At 43.1% G+C, this 20,079-nt stretch overlaps 1 protein-coding gene across 3 annotated transcripts in view; it reads left to right on the forward strand.

Annotated features, from left to right (window-relative positions):
* ppp1r9a (protein phosphatase 1, regulatory subunit 9A) overlaps positions 1 to 20,079 on the forward strand; it is a 259,164-nt gene that overhangs the window by 225,714 nt on the left and 13,371 nt on the right. For all 3 annotated transcript variants that reach the window (XM_039736777.1, XM_039736779.1, XM_039736778.1), the window contains exon 17: positions 3,640 to 3,759. In XM_039736777.1, the coding sequence (XP_039592711.1) occupies positions 3,640 to 3,759 (120 nt within the window). The remainder of the gene's footprint in view (positions 1 to 3,639; positions 3,760 to 20,079) is intronic.

Consider the following 20,079-nt stretch of genomic DNA (forward strand, 5'->3'; position numbering starts at 1 on the left):
GTTTTGGCTGCTATTCTATATACTGTATATTCCACCAAGACACCCGACCACGGTAGTAGCGAGGTGGGAGGGGGGTGTGTACAAAGGGTTGGGACGCAACCAGTGGGAGCGTATGAGTCGCACTTAGTGGGACTTAGTTTGCAGCCGAATGGGGTTCATCGGCTTACCCACGCCGGGTAGACACACGGTCTACCCATGCACAAGGTTCTAGCCGCATATAGACAGAGCTGGAGCATTTCTGCGGAAATGGAGTGAATAAACTGTGCGGGCCCTGCAGTATCGTACTTTGCCTTCAGTGTGCCATTACACTGCAGCTCAATCACCTCCATCTGAATCTGCACAGGTGCAGTTTCCACATCGACTACAAATTGGTTGCGAAACAACTCAAAAATAATTTTTTTATTCTTCAAAGTAACCAAAGCGCTGTGCGCTCAGTTTATCAGCAAAGTGCGTATTTGGGAACACCGTTGTGCCGACTTGGTTCAATATTACTTGGCAACAGGGAAAGTGGGGCAAGTGGCACTGGTGCTTTTGTGTCTCCCATAAAAGTAGCTTCACTTGAAGTCACTGTGATTTTGCACGGGTAAAAAACGTCTGCTGAAGTGTCAGATTCTTCTTTAACTCTTCTGCTTTCTATATCTTCTGCTTTGCATTCAGGTCTTTCAGGTTATTCTGATGTTTTGTCTCATAGATTAAATTCTGTAATTACAGCCATATTAGCTCCACAAATGAGACACACGGGTTTATCGGCAATGTCAGTAAACATATACTCAGCCTCCCATCGGTTTTTAAAGGCTTTATTTTCAGAATCAACTTTTCTCTTTGACATTGTGTGGGCTAGCTTCGCAATAACTTGCAGCATCATAAGCTAGACTTGATTAAAGCGGTAAGTGTTCAAAAAGGCAGGTGAAGCACTGCATTATGGTATCTGTAGTTTATTGTGTTACCAGCGCTTCATATCGCTGGGCCATTAATAACAATAATATATAAAATGATCTCACGGGCCTTGAGTTTGACACATATGATCTAAAAAGATGCATGTTTGTCGCTGAAGCGAATTGCTGTATGTAGCGTGTAAAACAGTTTGCTATGGTGCACACAGGCGTGTGTCGTAACCGAAAACGTTTTTTTGAAGACTGACTACTACATTGTGTTTTAACCTCAGTTGTAAAGGAATGTTTTAAGGACCCCATGGGATACCCCTCGGTTTTGGCTGCTTTTCTATATATAATCCACCAAGATACCCGACCACGGTAGGAGGGGAGTGTGCACAAAGTGTAGGGACGTAATGAGTAAGAGCGTATGAGTCACATTTAGTGGGAATTCCACGGCTTGCAGCCCGAATGGGGTTCAACGGCTTACCCACACCTGTCTGCGCTGGGTAGACACACGCTCAATGTCATGCATAATTATTTATTAAATGCTAAACACTCCTGGAAAGACACGGATGTCTAAAACGGGTTGGTGTGAGAATACAACAGTAAATGAATGAAAAGATGGAACTCTGGAGAGAGCACAATACAACACAATAGTGAACCCGCGGCATAACAAAATGGCGAGTGGCTCAGACGTGCATGCGGACTCTTACCACAGACGAAAGGGACTAACTGGGTGGTCGGTGAATTTTTGCATCCGGGCAAATGGGCAGGCAGTGTGAATGCCTAGAGAGCGAGGGTAGACGCCGTCCGGAGAAAAAGGAGTGTTGGTGGGCAGGAAAATGTCTTCCGTGTTCCTGCTGGAGCATCTAAGAAGACGCATGTTTGTCGCGGAAGCGAATAGCTGTATGTAGCGTGAAAAACAGTTTGCTATGGTGCACGCATAAGTGCGTTGTAACCAAAAAGTTGGTTTTTAAAGACTGCTTACTTCATTATGCTTTAACCTCAGTTGTAAAGGATTATTTTAAGGATCCCATGGGATACCCCTCGCAAACCGTTTCACACGCTGCATATGGCGATTCACCTCCGCTAGAAACATGCCTCTATGAACAGTCAACGTAGCTCGGAGGTGCATGACATTAACTTGACCTGCACTGCATGTGGCCTCTACAACAGACAAATATAAATGACGCCATTTTTTCTGTGTCGTCGCGTCCGAGTTAGTGGGCGTGGCCATGCGAGTTGTCGTCGTATCCAATGGTCTTGGAGTTGGTGGGCGTGGCTCTTTCCTGCGTGCGCCATAGGTGTCTCACTTGTCGGCAGCTTAGTGAATCCACGCCTCTTCCGGCGTGCTTTCCATGGTTGTCTTGCCTTAGTGAATTATATATATAGATTGTTCATCAAAAACTGTTAATTTAGTTGACGAGCTACTGTATATGAGCTTTGCACTTGATCTCTGAGACTGGCTGGAAGAGAATGTCCAATCTATTTCAAAAGTCTGTACATCTTTTTTTAAATTTCAGGAAAGGATGAAATATATTTTATCAGACCTTTTTCACTTGTAACCAACACTATCTACATGAAAATCATAATGGCCATTTGTAGATGGAAAAACAGAAGCCCAGTGCTGGGACAGTCTACACTGTTACACGATGAAGAAGACATACTGTGAAACGGCAATACAATCAAATTGTCAACTCTGTCTCCATAAATACTCCAAAGGACACTGTGTACGAGCTACACAAAATATTTCTTACACGTGCTTTGTGTATTTCCCCGGGTGGAGGACGACTGGGACCGTACCCGGCCGGGACACCCGTGTAATGGAAGGACCAGGGAAAAGAGTTTATACGTGACGTTATCTCCCCCGGAATAGCAGAGGGCAGCCCCCCTGGCTTGTTAGAGTAGCACTGGCTTGGAGCTTGGAAGCTTGGCCCTTTTGTGGTCTATGGTCACTGCCAGAGGGCGCATAGAGAACTGCTCTTCATTGCAGGACTTTGCCACACCCAGAAGTTCTGCTGAACAGAGACCCCTAGAGTGCTTCCAGGTGCTCTATAAAAGAAGCCACCTCACTCCATTCAGGGAGCAAGAGTCGGGAAGGAGAGGATGACACTTGCTAGGAGGAGTGGAAGCAGAAGAAAGACAGACAGAGAAAGAGAGAGCGAGAGAGAAAAAAGAGAAGGCAAAGGCAAAGTGCTTTTATTGTGCCTTGAAGTATGATCTGTACTGGGTAGGTGGGTGTAAAAGCAAATCCCACAAGAAAAATAAAACCTTGTGTGGCTGAACTTGTCTCCTGCGTCTGTCTGTGTTGGGTTTAGGGAGCCGAACACCCCCTGCAGGCCACACTACTGAGAATCAGAGATTTCAAGCACAGTGTTCTGAACAAGTGTTTTATTTTATTTGTTATCCATGTTATGTTTTTATGGCAATTGTGTAATGAGTCTACCGGGATCACTTACATCGCAGGTTAGCTTTTCTTCCATAAATCACAACTGCCTCATTTTAAATCCATGTATTTAATTCATGTGCCTATAAATGAGGGAGTCTGACTTCTACTCTGAACCATTAATTATTTTCAATTATGTGAGAGTGTGAGATTATATGAGGGTTTCATTTAAGGTATTTCTTTGTACAAATTATATCGTAATTACCCATTTTGTATCTACATATTGAAGGCCAGAAACTAAACCTTAAATTGGATTGTTATCCTTGCTGTATGCTTTTAGTGGTTTTAATGTGTTTTATATTCAATTATTTTCTTTAGAATTTTGCATTCAATGAAGACTTAAGTCCCAGCAGCACAAGTTCCGCAGATCTTGGTGGTTTAGTAGCAGAACCAAAAGTAACCGGAAGATCCCATACCATGATGTTGTCTTCAGATGAAGTAAGTTAAATGTTACAAGTGGTCCCTACAACTTCTCTATGGCAGCCTAAATAAGTCTACACCAACTTGGCGGTATTGCATAGCTAAGCAAGCAAACTTCTAATTTTCAAATTGTTCTGTATAGACTTTTAATAGATTATATCAGGTCCAGGTGTTATAGTGTGACAGTCTGGGTTGGCTCCTTGGTTGCTTCAAGGAGCTTCTTGAACTGGGAATCGTTGATATTCATGAACCAAGATGTGCCAGGCCAATGAGGACACACACAGTCAGCAAGTGGTTGGTGGAAAGTGTTCAGTGTTTTTAATAAAACCAAACAAAAGTGTTCAAAATTGCAATGCATAAAAGTCTTTCTTAAATCCAATAAAATCAAGTTTGTGGTGAAGTCTAAAATTAATAAATAATCCTTTAAAAGTGAAGTTAAAATCTCAGGCAGGTTCTTTCTTCAAAAAACAGACACAATCCCCAATGCCTCTTTCTAAAATCGGACACCTCCAAGGCTTATCTCACCAGGACCTTGCCACATGATGAGACACCTGCTGACAGGTGCAATCATCCAACAATCCTGGGTTTGGGTTCCTATTGTAGGACTCCACACTGAACCCACTCACGTCTCCCTCAGCTAGTCCATCAGCGTCTCGCTTCCTCGGGGCACACTCCCAATCACCTGCCTCCACTCTTTGACACACGGGCACCTCACCGTCCCGTCCTGCTTCTTTTTCCTCCTGTAACCTCCATTCTCTCTCTTTGATCTGATCTGATTTCTTTCTTTTCTTCTTCCCTTGGGTGCAGGAGTGGACCTCCACCTACTTTGTGGTGTGAATGAGGCACCTGACTGATCCTCCCTCTTTTGCACGTGAATGCATGATTAGCCAAGCACCCTAATGATCCTCTGAGCAGTACCCGTTTGGAGCCTGCAACCTCCACGGCCCGATTATTTCTTTAAAAATAAAGCTTTGCCATGGACTGTTAGGTAGAATGCCCAGAGGGGACTGGGCGGTATCATGGTCTGGAATCCCTACAGATTTTATTTTTTCTCCAGCCGTCTGGAGTTTTTTTTGTTTTTTCTGTCCCCCCTGGCCATTGAACCTTACTCTTATTCGATGTTAATGTTGATTTATTTTTTATAATTATGTCTTTCATTTTTCTATTCTTTAATATGTAAAGCACTTTGAGCTACTGTTTGTATGAAAATGTGCTATATAAATAAATGTTGTTGTTGTTGTTGTTGACTGCTTATCACATATAGAGCTTACAGTACTGCAATTATAAAATTTTTTCCATTTTTGTTAACAAAAGAATTAGTTCAGGAATCACATAGTGGTTTATAGAGAAACACTAATCCATTAAGGTTGTACTTTAAAGTTGAGTGACTAGTATGCTCGTCCACACTGTCTGTCTACAGTGAAGGTCACTGTCTTTAAAATAGTAATAGAAGGATGAAATTCAGAGTTTTGCCATTTGGTTATTATTTTGATATTCTGTGCATGTGCAAACCTCTATAATGCACGAAGAGTTCCAACTATAGATTTGGTCCTGCAAAAACATTAACATCTATTGAATAAGTGATTTAAAAATAAGTGTGAAAACCGGCAAAAATTCTTGCAGTGTTAAAAGCAGGGCAGAGCATGAAATAACCAGTTATACAGACTATACAACTCATGAGCAACACACTCGCATATGATAAATAAAACATTTGAAAGTATTATTTAAAGATATTTGTCACCATCAGAAAGATATTAATGAATGCAGTCTCAACATGAATAATGTGCTAACCTATGGTAAAAAATGCCTTACTAGCCATTTGTTAAATCTTTTGTAAATGTTTACAAGTACATTACTTAATGTATGAATTGTAATTTAATGACATTTATAACTATTTGAATGAACATGAGCTCATGATCTGTTAAACATTACATAATGCTTGTTAATGCATTATTAAGGAAAGTCATTTTAAAGTGCTACCTATGTTTTTGATTTACAAGATATAAAAAGAATATTTTCTAGCATTTGATATGCAGTCTTGCAAAATGGGTGCTGTTAATCTTTTGCATTTGGACAGAAAGGAAACAAAATAGGCTTTGTTAATAACACTTTTGTTAAATGACCATTAACATTGTACATCTGAGGCTGAGGAAGGGGCCCAATAGGACAATTGTGTCTCAGGTCCTGTGTAGGCACTGAACTTCCCTTTTTGAAATAATGTAGCTTCTCAGTCTTGTCAGACAGGGCTTAGTCACTGGTTTGGCAGACTGTAGCTTAGAGCTAGATCAGGGCATCCATTTCCAGGGCTGTATGGAGAATAGCGTTCAGGACACTGAAAGTCGGTGAACTTTTTGCTTCACAGAGAGTGGGTGGTTTCTCAGTCCACAGACGGAAGATTGTGAGACAGAAGAGATGAGTGCACCTAGGTTTGAAGGAAGGTGTAAGCGCTGGTGATTAGATCAAGGCCCTATCCAGTTATAGATCCAGTGCCTGCTGCTTATAGGTACCTTATTTTGTCCATCACATCCAGCCAGGTTTCATTTTACATTTACAAACCTAAAATGATCATCCGTTTGGCTGCCTTTTCATCTGTTGAAGTCTCTGCAAAGGTGTCAAAGCCGACCAAAGTGCTGGTAGAGCTTCACTTCAGCCACTCACTGTAGTGTTTACTCTGAATGTATAGGGGGTGTAGCTGGCTTTGTACATCCATGTTAAATTTATTGTCTAAACAGACCTTGTGTGCCACTAAAAGCCTATCAAGATGGGCAGTAAACAAAAGTGCAAGAAAAAAATGTGCGTAGTGTGGATGAACAGTAGTGAAACCTGGGTTTCTAGGATGAAATATTGGGATGCCCCCTTTAATTCTTTCAACAAAAATCACAACAACAGCATAATGGTGCCACAAAACTGAAAATACAAGCAGTAGCCTTGTCTCTATTAACATTAGCCTCTTGTGAAGTTCCATCCTCGAGGGTGGCTTGACTTAAAGTGAAGTGCCTCCTTCTGGGGATGCCCGTCTTCATAGGACCTGGACTGGAAGAGGCGGAGTCAGTTGCCTTCACTGGGTGTCTTCATGGAGATGTGCAGACAGAATCAGGTGACAAGGATAGCAACGGTGCGCCCTCTCGCTTTGAGGAAGAACTACATACTTCAGCTGAGCCTGTAAGGTGATCTACTGTCCCGCATGCATGACAGCAGCCAGTGGACATTTCTTCACATCACAGACATTGTTTTCTTAACGTCCATTAATTTAAATTCTTATACTTCTCTCCACAAAACTGAAAAAAATTAACCAACTATATATGTGCATTTGTTGCTACATGCATTTGCCATTGCTCAGTTTACTTTTGTCGTGCCACCCAACTAAAAGTGTGACTTTTGTATTTTTTTATTGTTAATTTTTCAACATCCAAGAGAAAAAGGGCAAGTTAATATCTTTCGTATTTTCACTTAAACGTTTTCAGAAATGCAAGTATTAATTACAGTGCTGGATGGTTTCAGTGTTTGGCAATAAGCTCAGTCAGACAGTCCATATTTCTGTGAACATAAATAGAGTGGGTTTTCATTGGACATTAGTTTCAGTCTGGCTCAAATTATTGTATTTTAACTCTCTTTTCTCATCAAACATTTATTTCTTAATTGGGTGCCTAAGTCAGGGCCAGAAACTGACTTAAGTAAACTTAGCAGATTTGATTTTGGCTCAAGAAGTTTTTAATGTTCTGTTTTTATTCAAAGTAGGTTTCAAATACATTATTCCCATAAGGACTCATTGATTTAGTGTGTTTTTAAAATATCGTTATTTTAGCATTTGGCATTAAGTATTTTTATCAGTAATGCAACACTGGATATGCAGTATAACAGCTTGAAATTCCTCATCTCAAAACTCTAGCTCTGTTTTTATCTGGAACATGTCAAGCTCTTTTTTTATTTCAGAAAAAAAAATCCTTTTATTTCTTGTTTTTAAAAGGGTTATTTTATAAAAACTAAATATCTTTTGTGATACTTCATCTCTATTTTTTAATTCCTCATTGCCCTGATTTGTTTCTCCACTACAGTCATTGTTGTAATATTTTCTCTCCTTCTTTGTCTGTTAGAAGTTTTTGAACAATTCTTTCATTTGCAGTCATGATCTTTGTACCTACTGGTACACACACTATAGCTTTAACCTTTGTACAAGTCAAGACAAAATTAGCTTATTAGTGCATCTGGACACGTACAGCTTGTCTGCCCACAAAAACTCTTAAACATCCTTCTAGAAACACCGTCTTTATTGCCTTGTGTTAATGCAAGTTACTTTATCATCACCACTTTTAAACTAACATTATTTCATCCTTAGACTTGTGTTTTATACCAAAGGTTTATGAGTGAATTTCCTATTTTAGGGAAATTCAAACAAAAACTGTGGATATACAGGGTGATTCAAAAAGATTCATCCAATTTCCAAATAATTTATTTCACTTGTAAATCATTATAGAACAATGCAGTAAATTGTAAATGGTTTAGGTGAGTATAAAGTTTATTATGGAATTTTACAAGTGCTCAATATGACCTCCAGCTGTACGGACAATATCAACACGATAGTCAAATTCATCCCATATTCAACTGAGCATGTCGGGTGTAACTGTACTCACAGCTATTTTAATGAGATTTCGGAGATGATCCAGTGTTGTTGGGACTGGTGGCACATAAACAGAATCCGTAACGTTCCCACACAAAAACAAGTCACACGGCGTGAGATTTGGTGATCTTGCAGGCCAGAAGTGGAGTGCCAACTCATGGGCTCGTTGCACAGTTATGATGGATTCACTCTTATTGAAGTGGAGAACGCAAAACGCTTTCTCCTCAGGGTCGCCATCTGCTCGCAGACTGAAGGGAGCCATCTCCCAGTGACAGTCAGAAACTCTGTGACCTGACCCCCTCCTTCAGTTGGTGTGTGATTGGTTCCTAGGCGACTTTTGGTTGTAAAAATATGGCACTTTGAAATCGGATGAATTTTTTTTTTAATCACCCTGTATTGAGTTTATTTTAAAAGATCATTTAGTTCTATTTTTCTTTAATATGTTTTTCCTTTTGAATAAATGATGACTTCAGATTTTTGATTAACACTTGAATCAGTGAAATTAAACTAGGTCTAAATACTTTCTACTACATGTTAACTCCTGATTACATACCGTGCAGTTAATTGTTTGCATTTACAGAGGACTGATCGGTGTCGGATCTCTTCTATATTGCCAGTGAACAGGTCATTCTGTCATAACCTGCGAGTGGATTGCAGGATTCATTTATAAAGGATAATGTCGAGCTGACATAAATATTTGATACTGCATACACAATACTGTATGTAGTTTAATATGAACCATCATAAGGATTGCCTTATTGCCTGAGTCCACCTCATACTTAGAGGAATTTTTCACAGATTAGTGGAAATATTGAGAAACTTCTCCAAATCAGTTAATGGCAGCACAGAATTTGTGTTTCACAGAGAAAGACCCCTGTTGCCGTTTTAGGATAAGCAATTTGGCAGTTCTATAGAAGGGATGAAGCTTTCAAAACTAAATAGAGCTCTGGCTCTGAAATGACAGACTAGAAAATGAAGTGTAAGACACAATGGGATGATACTGAGGGACTCAGTCACTCCATCAAAGACTACAGTATATCAGCTTCTGTGTTGAAACTGTGGTACCCACAAAGGATGTTACCCAAAATATAAATAAATAAAGACTAGCTATAATGTGCAACATTCTGACCAGCTTTACTCTTGAATAATGATATTATATATTGGCAAAAGCTTGAATAGCTAAAAATTGAGACAATGCTTCCCTTTGTTATATAACAAGACTAAATTTCCAGAAACCTAATATCCAGTCTTCAACACTACAAAATTTGACTCTCCGGTGGTTTTAATATCTTTGGATACAGAAAAGGCATTTGATACACTTAAATGGGGATATCTCTTTTCCTTACTAAGCATATTTGGGTTTGATCCCCAATATATCTGCTTAGATTAAAGATATCAGAACAAGACAAGAGTGTCAATTATCACCAATGCTTTTTGCGATTAAAATCCCATTTGTTATCCCATAACCTATCCCAAATCACATTATGTTTAACTCAGTTGGAAAGCGATGTTCCGTATCCTCTCAAACTGGATAAAATCCAATTCTCAATATGAGTACCTGTTCAGCAATTCTTCAGAACTTGGCAAGAACTCATTAATATAATTGTGAACATGGTAGGAGCTGTGCTTAACCTTTAGTCTGGTGGGAGTTGAATGCTGAATCTGGATTGTTTTTGAAGTATATGCTACTTTCATCTTTCTATCTGAGTTGTGTGTTCTGTTATATATATATATGTGTATGTATGTATATGTGTGTGTGTATATACTTAACAGAACACAGTGACCCATAAGTTGTCAACTATACTGTAACAACTACCTACAGTATGTCTTCATAGTTAGTACATACAGTTTCTACAGTTAATATCGAGAGAATGTTAAGAAAGTGAAACAGATTTCTTTTAGTAAAATCTCTAAATGAAATGTAGTGTACAAATGTGTTAATGTAACGTTTTAAAGATTACAATTTTACATGTTTGATGGTGATAGCAAATAAAATTAGTCACAAAAGACAGCCCTTTCTAGTTCCACATTCTAAAGTAACATAATAACGATTTATACAATTACACCACAGCATGATCCATCCATCCATCCTCTTCCGCTTAACCGAGGTCGGGTCGCAGGGGCAGCAGCTTAAGCAGAGAGGCCCAGACTTCCTTCTCCCCGGCCACTTCTTCTAGCTCTTCCGGGAGAATCCCGAGGCATTCCCAGGCCAGCCGGGAGACATAGTCCCTCCAGCGTGTCCTGGGTCTTCCCGGGCCTCCTCCCGGTTGGGCGTGCCGGAACACCTCACCAGGGAGGCGTCCAGGAGGCATCCTGATCAGATGCCCGAGCCACCTCATCTGACTCCTCTCGATGCGGAAGAGCAGCGGCTCTGAGCATCTCCTGGATGACTGAGCTTCTCACCTTATCTTTAAGGGAAAGCCCAGACACCCTGTGGAGGAAGCTCATTTCAGCCGCTTGTATTTGCGATCTCGTTCTTTCAGTCACTATCCATAGCTCATGACCATAGGTGAGGGTAGGAACGTAGATCGACTAGTAAATTGAGAGCTTTGCCTTACAGCTCAGCTACTTTTTCACCAAGACAGACCGATGCAGAGCCCGCATCACTGCGGATGCCGCACCGATCCACCTGACGATCTCACGCTCCATTCTTCCCTCACTCATGAACAAGACCCAGAGATACTTGAACTCCTCCACTTGGGGCAGGATCTCTCTTCCAACCCTGAGAGGGCACTCCACCCTTTTCCAGCTGAGGACCATGGTCTCGGATTTGGAGGTGCTGATTCCCATCCCAGCCGCTTCACACTCAGCTGAGAAACGATTCAGAGAAAGCTGAAGATTACAGCCTGATGAAGCAAACAGGACAACATCATCTGCAAAAAGCAGTGACCCAATCCTGAGTCCACCAAACCGGAAACCCCTCAACACCCTGGCTGCACCTAGAAATTCTGTCCATAAAAGTTATGAACAGAATCGGTGACAAAGGGCAACCCTGGCGGAGTCCAACTCTCACTGGAAACAGGCTTGACTTACTGCCGGCAATGCGGACCAAGCTCTGACACCGGTTGTACAGGGACCGAACAGCTCTTATCACGGGGTCCGGTACCCCATACTCCCGGAGCACCCCCCACAGGATTCCCCGAGGGACACGGTCAAACGCCTTTTCCAAGTCCACAAAACACATGTAGACTGGTTGGGAAAACTCCCATGCACCCTCCAGGACCCCGCTAAGGGTGTAGAGCTGGTCCACTGTTCCACAACCAGGACAAAAACCACACTGTTCCTCCTGAATCCAATGTTCGACTATCTGATGGACCCTCCACTATAGGACCCCCGAATAGACTTTTCTAGGGAGGCTGAGGAGTGTGATCCCTCTGTAGTTGGAACACACCCTCCGATCCCCCCTTTTAAAGAGGGGGACCACCACCCCGGTCTGCCAATCCAGAGGCACTGTCCCTGATGTCCATGCGATGTTGCAACCAAGACAGTCCTACAACATCCAGAGCCTTGAGGAACTCCGGGCATAGCTCATCCACCCCCGAGGCCCTGCCACCAAGGAGTTTTTTGACAACCTTGGTGACCTCAGCCCCAGAGATGAGGGAGCCCACCTCCGAGTCCCCAAGCTCTGCTTCTTTATTGGAAGGCATGTTAGTGGGATTGAGGAGGTCTTCGAAGTACTCCCCCCACCGACCCACAATGTCCCGAGTTGAGATCAGCAGCGCACCATCCCCACTATATACAGTGTTGATACTGCACTGCTTCCCCCTTCTGAGACGCCAGACAGTGGACCAGAATCTCCTCGAAGCCATCTGAAAATTGTTCTCCATGGCCTCCCCAAACTCCTCCCATGCCCGAGTTTTTGCCTCAGCAACCACCGAAGCCACATTCTGCTTGGCCTGTTGGTACCTATTAACTGCCTCCAGAGTCCCACAGGACAATAGGGTCCAGTAGGACTCCTTCTTCAGCTTGATGGCATCCCTCACCACCGTTGTCCACCAACGGGTTCGGGGATTGCTGCCATGACAGGCATCAACCACCTTACGCCCACAGCTCCGGTCAGCCGCCTCAACAATAGAGGCACGGAACATGGTCCATTCGGACTCACTGTCCCCCACCTCCTTCGGGATGTGGTTGAAGTTCTGCCGAAGGTGGGAGTTGAAGCTACTTCTGACAGGGGACTCTGTCACTCGTTCCCAACAGACCCTCACAACATGTTTGGGCCCACCAGGCCTGACCGGCATCCTCCTCCACCATCAAAGCCAACTCACCACCAGGTGGTGATCAGTTGACAGCTCTGCCCTTCCCTTCACCCGAGTGTCCAAGACATGTGGCCGCAAGTCTGATGACACGACCACAAAGTCGATCATCGAACTGAGGCCTAGGATGTCCTGGTGCCAAGTGCACATATGAACACCCCTATGCTTGAACATGGTGTTCGTTATGGACAATCCGTGATGAGCACAGAAGTCCAATAACAAAACACCACTCGGGTTTAGATCGGGGGGGGGTGGGGGGCATTCCTCCCAATCACGCCCTTCCAGGTTTCACTGTCATTGCCCACGTGAGCACTGAAGTCTCCTAGCAGTACGAGGGAGTCCCCAGAAGGTATGCCCTCTAGCACCCCCTCCAGGGACTCCAAAAAGGGTGGGTACTCCAAACTGCTGTTCGGTGCTACCATCTCGTCCACCTTGGTAAACCCCAATGTGCAGGCTCCAAGTTAGGGGGACAATAAGTATGCCCACACCCTCTCGGCGCCTCTCACTGGTGGCAACTCCAGAGTGGTAGAGAGTCCAGCCCCTCTCAAGGAGATTGGTTCCAGAGTCCAAGCTATGCGTTGAGGTGAGCCCGACTATATCTAGCCAGAACCTCTCGACCTCGCGCACTAGCTCAGGCTCCTTCCCCTTCAGAGAGGTGACATTCCACATCCCAAGAGCCAGCTTCGGACCGCCAAGGTCCCCGCCTTCGGCCACCACCCAACACACTGCACCCGACCTCCTCGGCCCCTTCCATAGGTGGTGAGCCCATGGGAAGGAGGACCTATGTTGCCTCTTCGGGCTGTGCCCAGCCGAGCCCCATGGGTGCAGGCCCGTCCACCAGGTGCTCGCCATCGAGCCCCACCTCCAGGCCTGGCTCCAGAGAGGGGCCCCGGTGACCCGCGTCCGGGCGAGGGAAAACAGCGTCTACATTTTTTTTTTCATCATAGAAGGTCGATTGAACCACTCTTTGTCTCATCCATCACCTAGGACCTGTTTGCCTTGGGTGGCCCTACCAGGGGCATAAAGCCCCGGACAACAGAGCTCCTAGGATCATTGGGACACGCAAACCCCTCCACCACGATAAGGTGGCGGTTCGAGGAGGGGATGATCAATGTACATATATTGAGTTCAAATCCAATTTTTTAATGCAGTGTATAAATAACCATATCTATACTAATAAAAGGCAAAGCACTCACTCACTCACTCACTCATCACTAATTCTCCAACTTCCCGTGTAGGTAGAAGGCTGAAATTTGGCAGGCTCATTCCTTACAGCTTACTTACAAAAGTTGGGCAGGTTTCATTTCGAAATTCTACGCCTAATGGTCATAACTGGAAGGTATTTTTCTCCATTAACTGTAATGGAGTTGAGCTGGAAGCGCGGAGTTTCGTGTGACATCATCACGCCTCCCACGTAATCACGTGAACTGATTGTCAACGCAGTGCGTAGAAAACCAGGAAGACCTGCAAAAAGCGCTTAAGAAAACATGCATTATATAATTGAGAACGCAGCGAAAAACAATAAGAAGCGAGCGAGTGACATATACTACCATATTCATGAGTGTTGCTGCCTCGGAAAGAAAGCAAGGTGTAAACCTAAACTTTAAACTAAGTTCATAGACAGGCTACCGCTGGCGTTTCACATGCCCACAGGTAATGCGGGATACAAGTTTAATGAGAGGACGCAGGATATAAGCGAGAGTTTTGATCACTTTATAACTAAGTTAAAATTGTAGGTGAAGGGGTGTGCTTATGCAAATTCCGAGACTGTGTTTGTGGGGGATTGACAGTTAAGGCGGGTGGGGGAGTCACGTCATCATCTCCCCTCCCATTCATCTAATTTCGGTCTGAGCTGAGCTCGCGCTAACGCCGTCTTCGAAGCAACTTTGTCAGACTGCCACCAAATACTCACAGAAAAATCCACAAGTTAATACACACGCTGTCTCTAGAGTTTCTCCACACTGAATCCTCCAGACACTACTTACAAAAGGTCACATTGACAATCGTGTTACGTTATTTTTTAAAATCTGTCCTTTTCTTAGCACAAGCACAGCTGAGAAGCTTCGATGCATGTGCTCCATAAGCGTTAAAAATAATGCATTTAATCACACTTTGCATTACAAGCAAAGGGAGCTTTTGTCAATGCATGATTTCCTGGTACTGTACACGATTACATTGATCAGCGCATCCCGATTCATTTTATCCTCGCACCACCTTAGTTTGAGAAGAAGTCTGAAAAATATGAGGTTAACACAGAAAAACATCACCAATTCAAGCTTTATGAATAATCGATTTGCCATCAATAATTTTTTTGGTAAAGCCATCCTCCTTCCATTTTATAATTTTTCCGCCAATAGCCATGATTAAATGAGCGGTAAATAAAGTAAGAGCAAAGCGAGGGTGACTTATTTAGGCAGGCATATATATGACAGCAACACTCATGACAATGTCAATCATGTTACGTTATTATTAAAATGTTTCCTTTTCTTTTCATTACTTCTTTAACACACTACTTCTCCGCTCGAGGCGGGATTTTGCTATATATATATAATATATGAATGACCTCCAAAGAGCGCTGAGACTTTTGATATCATGAACGTGTCTGCAAAACTGTGGTCTCCTGCCCAGCAAAGTCGAGCAGCCAGCGCATAGCTGTGCCGGCCTTTGAGACGCTGACTGCGCTTCTGCCTTAAGTCAAAGTGAGCACTTTTAATTTTTTCATCCTCCCCTGCGCTATAGCCCAGACAAGTGCAAACACGGGACCCCTTTTCTACACCACGGCAAAATAATATTAAGGCGATTCACACTTTCTTTTGCATTATACGATTATGAGGTCCTCACCTCGGATTATGAAAACACACACGAGTGGAGGACTGACAGTGCCATCACAGCCGATTAATGGCGGGGCGTCTCACCAGTCTACACAAGGCGATCATAACGTCAGCGAACACATCTCTCTATACTATATAAAAGAAAAAGGCAACTTTCCTTTCTTTACACCTTTTTTCCTTTTATCCCAAACCAAAGCCTTTCTCTCTTAACACTGCAGAGGACACAAAACTAATTTTCTTTAAATGCCGGTAAGGCACATTACCAGAGGCACAAATTTGAACGTTCACATAGAAAATGTAATTTCTATACCACAGCCGTCGTGTAGCGCCTTTCAAAAGGGATCAACTACGAGAGATGATCCATATACATTTTAGCTGCTGTTAGTTACTTACCTGTTGTGTTACACAGTCTTTAAAATGTAGTTTACCTGAAACCACTCCAGTAGTGCTCAATGTACCTGTACTTCTTAAAACGTTAATGTTTTACTGTTTAATAACTTATAGACTATATTTTATTATTTTTCCCTTGCACTCAGTGACCAAAGCTATACACCTAGATAGGTATATATATATATATATATATATATATATATATATATATATATATATGTGTATATGTAGATATGTATATAGATATGTAGATATGAAGATATGTATGTGTATATATATGTATGTATGTGTGTGTGTGTGTGTGTGTGTGTGTGTGTGTGTGTTTATATATATGACAGCAGCAATCCAAGCTGTGAGAAAACACTAAAAAGGAGGCATGTCAGACGTTGTGGTACATTTTCTGATGCAGCTAGACGAAAAAACTTTGTGCGCTGCCAAATACACAAAACAATTACTTTGACAATCATGTTACATTATTTTTAAAATGTTTCCTTTTCTTTTTCATAACTTCTTTAACACATGACATCGCTGCGAAGCTTGGTATTTTGCTATATATATATATATATATATATCACAGCGATACTCATAACAGTGACAAAACAATTACATTGACAATCATGTTACGTTATTTTCAAAATGTTTCCTTTTCTTTCTCTTTCCTTCTTTAACACACTACTTCTCGCTGCCAAGCGGGTATATATATATATATATATATATATATATATATATATATATATATATATATAGAGAGAGAGAGAGATAGATAGATAGAGATATATATATAGATAGATATGAAAACAACATATATATAGATAGATAGATATATATATATATAGATAGATAGATATGAGAACAACACTCATATCAATGACAAAACAATTACATTAACAATCAAGTTACGTTGTTTTTCAAATTTTTCCTTTTCTTTTTCGTACCTTCTTTAACACACTACTTCTCCGCTGCGAAGCACGGGTATTCTGCGAGTTTTACATAAGTGTAAGTCATAGGGAATTTTTCCTTTCTTCCTAGATAGCCATCTGAACCTGCAGCTTTCTGTTTTGTAGGGATTTATTAGCCTTTATTAGCATCCAGAATACTAAAAGCATCTCAGATACCTTGAATGTCTATTCATCTATATATATTGTGAAAGGCACTATATAGCGCCTGACCTGGCACAGATTGGACACAGGAGGCACATGTAAAATAAAAGGACTTTTATTTTTCTTCAGCTGTGGAACACGTCTTCCCCGTGCCACACAGCCCAAACACAGTCCCAAAGCACACACTGAAACCACAACACACTTTTCTTCCTGTACCACCACTCCTCCTCAAGCTTCGTCTCCTTCCTCCCAACTCTGGCCCCTTGAGTGGTGGTGGCTGGCCCTTTTTATAACCCACCTAGAAGTGTTCCAGGTGCTTGACCACCTGGTCCTAATTGTACCTCCGGGTGGGGCTGAAGATTCGTCCAGCCAGGCTGCCGAGTCCATGCAGCTCCCCCTAGCGGCCATCCGAGCCCCCAACCAGGCTGTGGAGGACTCCATCTCCCATGGAGCCCTGCGGATGGTTGGGGAATCACCATCAGCCATTGAGGCTGCCACCAAGCATCCCGGGGGAGGTACTGGACTGCCCATGGTGGCTCCCCTGGAACATAAGCAGCAGGGGCGTCCCTGCAGGGCATGGGACCCGGCTGTCCTTCACAATATATAGAGGAGGGCTTGTACCTCCTCCAGACCGCGAGGGGGTGTCCATTAGGTTACGCTGGTGGCTTCGGGTAGAGGGCATGGAAGCCCAGCCCTGTAGGGGCCTGTGGTCACCGCCAGGCGGCGCCCCACTTCCAGACCATCATCTGCCACATCCGGCCGAGGCAAGAGCCGGCCGGGACGCCCAGGAGGACCGGAGGAGGGCCTGTACCTCCACCAGACCATGAGGGGGTGTCCGCTCTGGCTATGTTGGTGGCCTTGGGTAAGGGGCATGGAAGCCCAGCCCTGTAGGGGCCCGTTGCCACCGCCAGGCGGCGCCCCGATGCCTGAACAGCCCTGGAGTGGCGGAAGTGCTGGGGGGAAGACGACAGGGGACACCCGGATGGCTTCCAGGTGCGCAGCCGGCACTTCCGCCACACAAGGGAGTGTCTGCGGAGGAGTGCCAGGAAGCAGCTGGAGCCCATCCGGGTTCCCATAAAAGGGGCCGCCTCCCAGCAGTCGTGGCGAGAGTCGGGAGGAAGAAAGACGGAGCTAGAGGGAGGACAGGAGGCAGCCAGGAGAAAGGCACCAAGACTGGAAGAGTGTGGCCTAGACTTTGGGGGATCGGTGCTGGAGGCACTGGGGTGTGACTGCACGGTAGACTTTGTACATAGTAGTTGTAAAGTAAACAGTGTGTGGTGAAATTATGATGTCCGTCTGTCTGTGTCCGGGCCAGCGTTCACAATATATATATATATATACACAGCATCCATCCATCCATCCATTGTCTATGTGTATATGTGTGTATTCCCAGGCCGACAGGAGGAGCTCTCCCGACAGCAGGATCGTGCCCCGAGGTCCAGCAGGGCCTTATGGACTCTGTAGTGTTTATACACAGCCCTGCTGGATACCTTGGGGACCACCAGGAGTCGCTGTGGGGGGACTTGTGGGATCTGTTGTGCCCTATGACCCGGGAGTACGTCACAGTCACGTGGCGGAAGGAATGGCGTGCTCCCGGGGTGAAGTAAAAGACTGATTGCCCTGACCCGGAAGGAATAAGGAACTGTGGACTGCTGGGACAGGAACACCTCCGGATCAGGGGCTATAAAAGGACACTGAGCTGTGCTGGGAGGTGGAGGAGCAAAGTGTCTGGGCGAGGAGGAGAGTTTAGTAGTAGTGGTTTGTTTAAAGAGTTTATGAGTAGTGTGGAAGGTGCTTGGTGCACTGTGGGAAAAAATAAAAAGGTCATGGACTTTTACCTGGTGTCTGGAGTTGTACCTGAGGGTTCAAGGGTGCACTACTGCCCCCTACTGCCACAATGTACTGTATATATATATATACTGTATATATACCATATATACTCACATATAAGTCGGGTCTTGAAACCCGAAAAATCAATCATTAATCTTTTTTTTTACATCTTCTTGCCATCTTCTCGTGCCACTTTCTCAGACCCATTGAATTTTGTTGAAGCACTGCAGTTACCAATTCCTTTTGTTACTTCAATGATGTTTAATTTAAAAACAGCACCACTTTTTCTTTTGATCAAACGCTCCAACGTAGATAAGGGACACTCTTACGATAAAGGTGATTGAGGGTGTGAGATGCAAAATACACAAAACAGTGCAAATTTCGCTTCAGAATAGTTCGGGTATTACCATGTGGTCACATAGACATAATACATAGAAAAAAAAGGCAATGTGCTCCGTGGGTACTCTCTCAGGTGACCGTTGGCATATCGTAATCTCTTGAACCAATAGCGTGAGTTTTTAGCATTCCACCTACTGTATACGACTGAAATTATAAAATAATGAGTATATACGGTATATATATTTTTTCTTTTCAATTATAAAGATCATTACTTAGAACCACTCTTCTTATCTAATCTCATAGTAATCTAGTCTTATAGTATTCTTTATATATTTTCTTTATCTTTGTCTATTTGTTGCTTTATTGATTTATGCAATAGCTTGTGCTTTATGATATATTTTCTGGATAAGCATTGTATTATTCTTTTCTCCATGTTCGTAATAAGAATGATATGACTTAAGTCATAATTGCTTTGTTTCTTTAATATATCTTTAAGATTACACATATATTTTTTGTTTTGCACATTCTAGTTTAAAATTAGCTTAGGATTTTTTGTTTTTGTTGGTCCAGATTTCTTTTTCTAGACATGGGTTCCTCTCTTTGCCATGCTACATATATGCATTACTAGCTGTCCCCCATGGCTCCGCCCACATAGTAGTGAAACAGGACAAACCTTAAAAATCAATAACAAACAAATATCAATAGCTAAGCAGAGGCAAGGTACACTCCAAAACATGGCGAGAGGTACAATAATTTGAATGGAGGCTGGTGCATGAGTGAAGAGGGCCCTGTCTGGCTCCCCACTCCTGACATCACGCTTCCCCCACCCCTCAGCCTGCAGCCTCTGTGTCGGGTTTGCACAAATATATCGTTCCTGGAAGCGAACTATGATACTTAGCTCAATGAGAAAAGTCACAAAATCAACTGTAATATCAAGCAAATTATAGAAAAAAAAAACGATCTAAATCTGTTAA

The sequence above is a fragment of the Polypterus senegalus genome, chromosome 15 (assembly GCF_016835505.1).
Source record: "Polypterus senegalus isolate Bchr_013 chromosome 15, ASM1683550v1, whole genome shotgun sequence".
Classification (NCBI taxonomy): Eukaryota; Metazoa; Chordata; class Cladistia; order Polypteriformes; family Polypteridae; genus Polypterus; species Polypterus senegalus.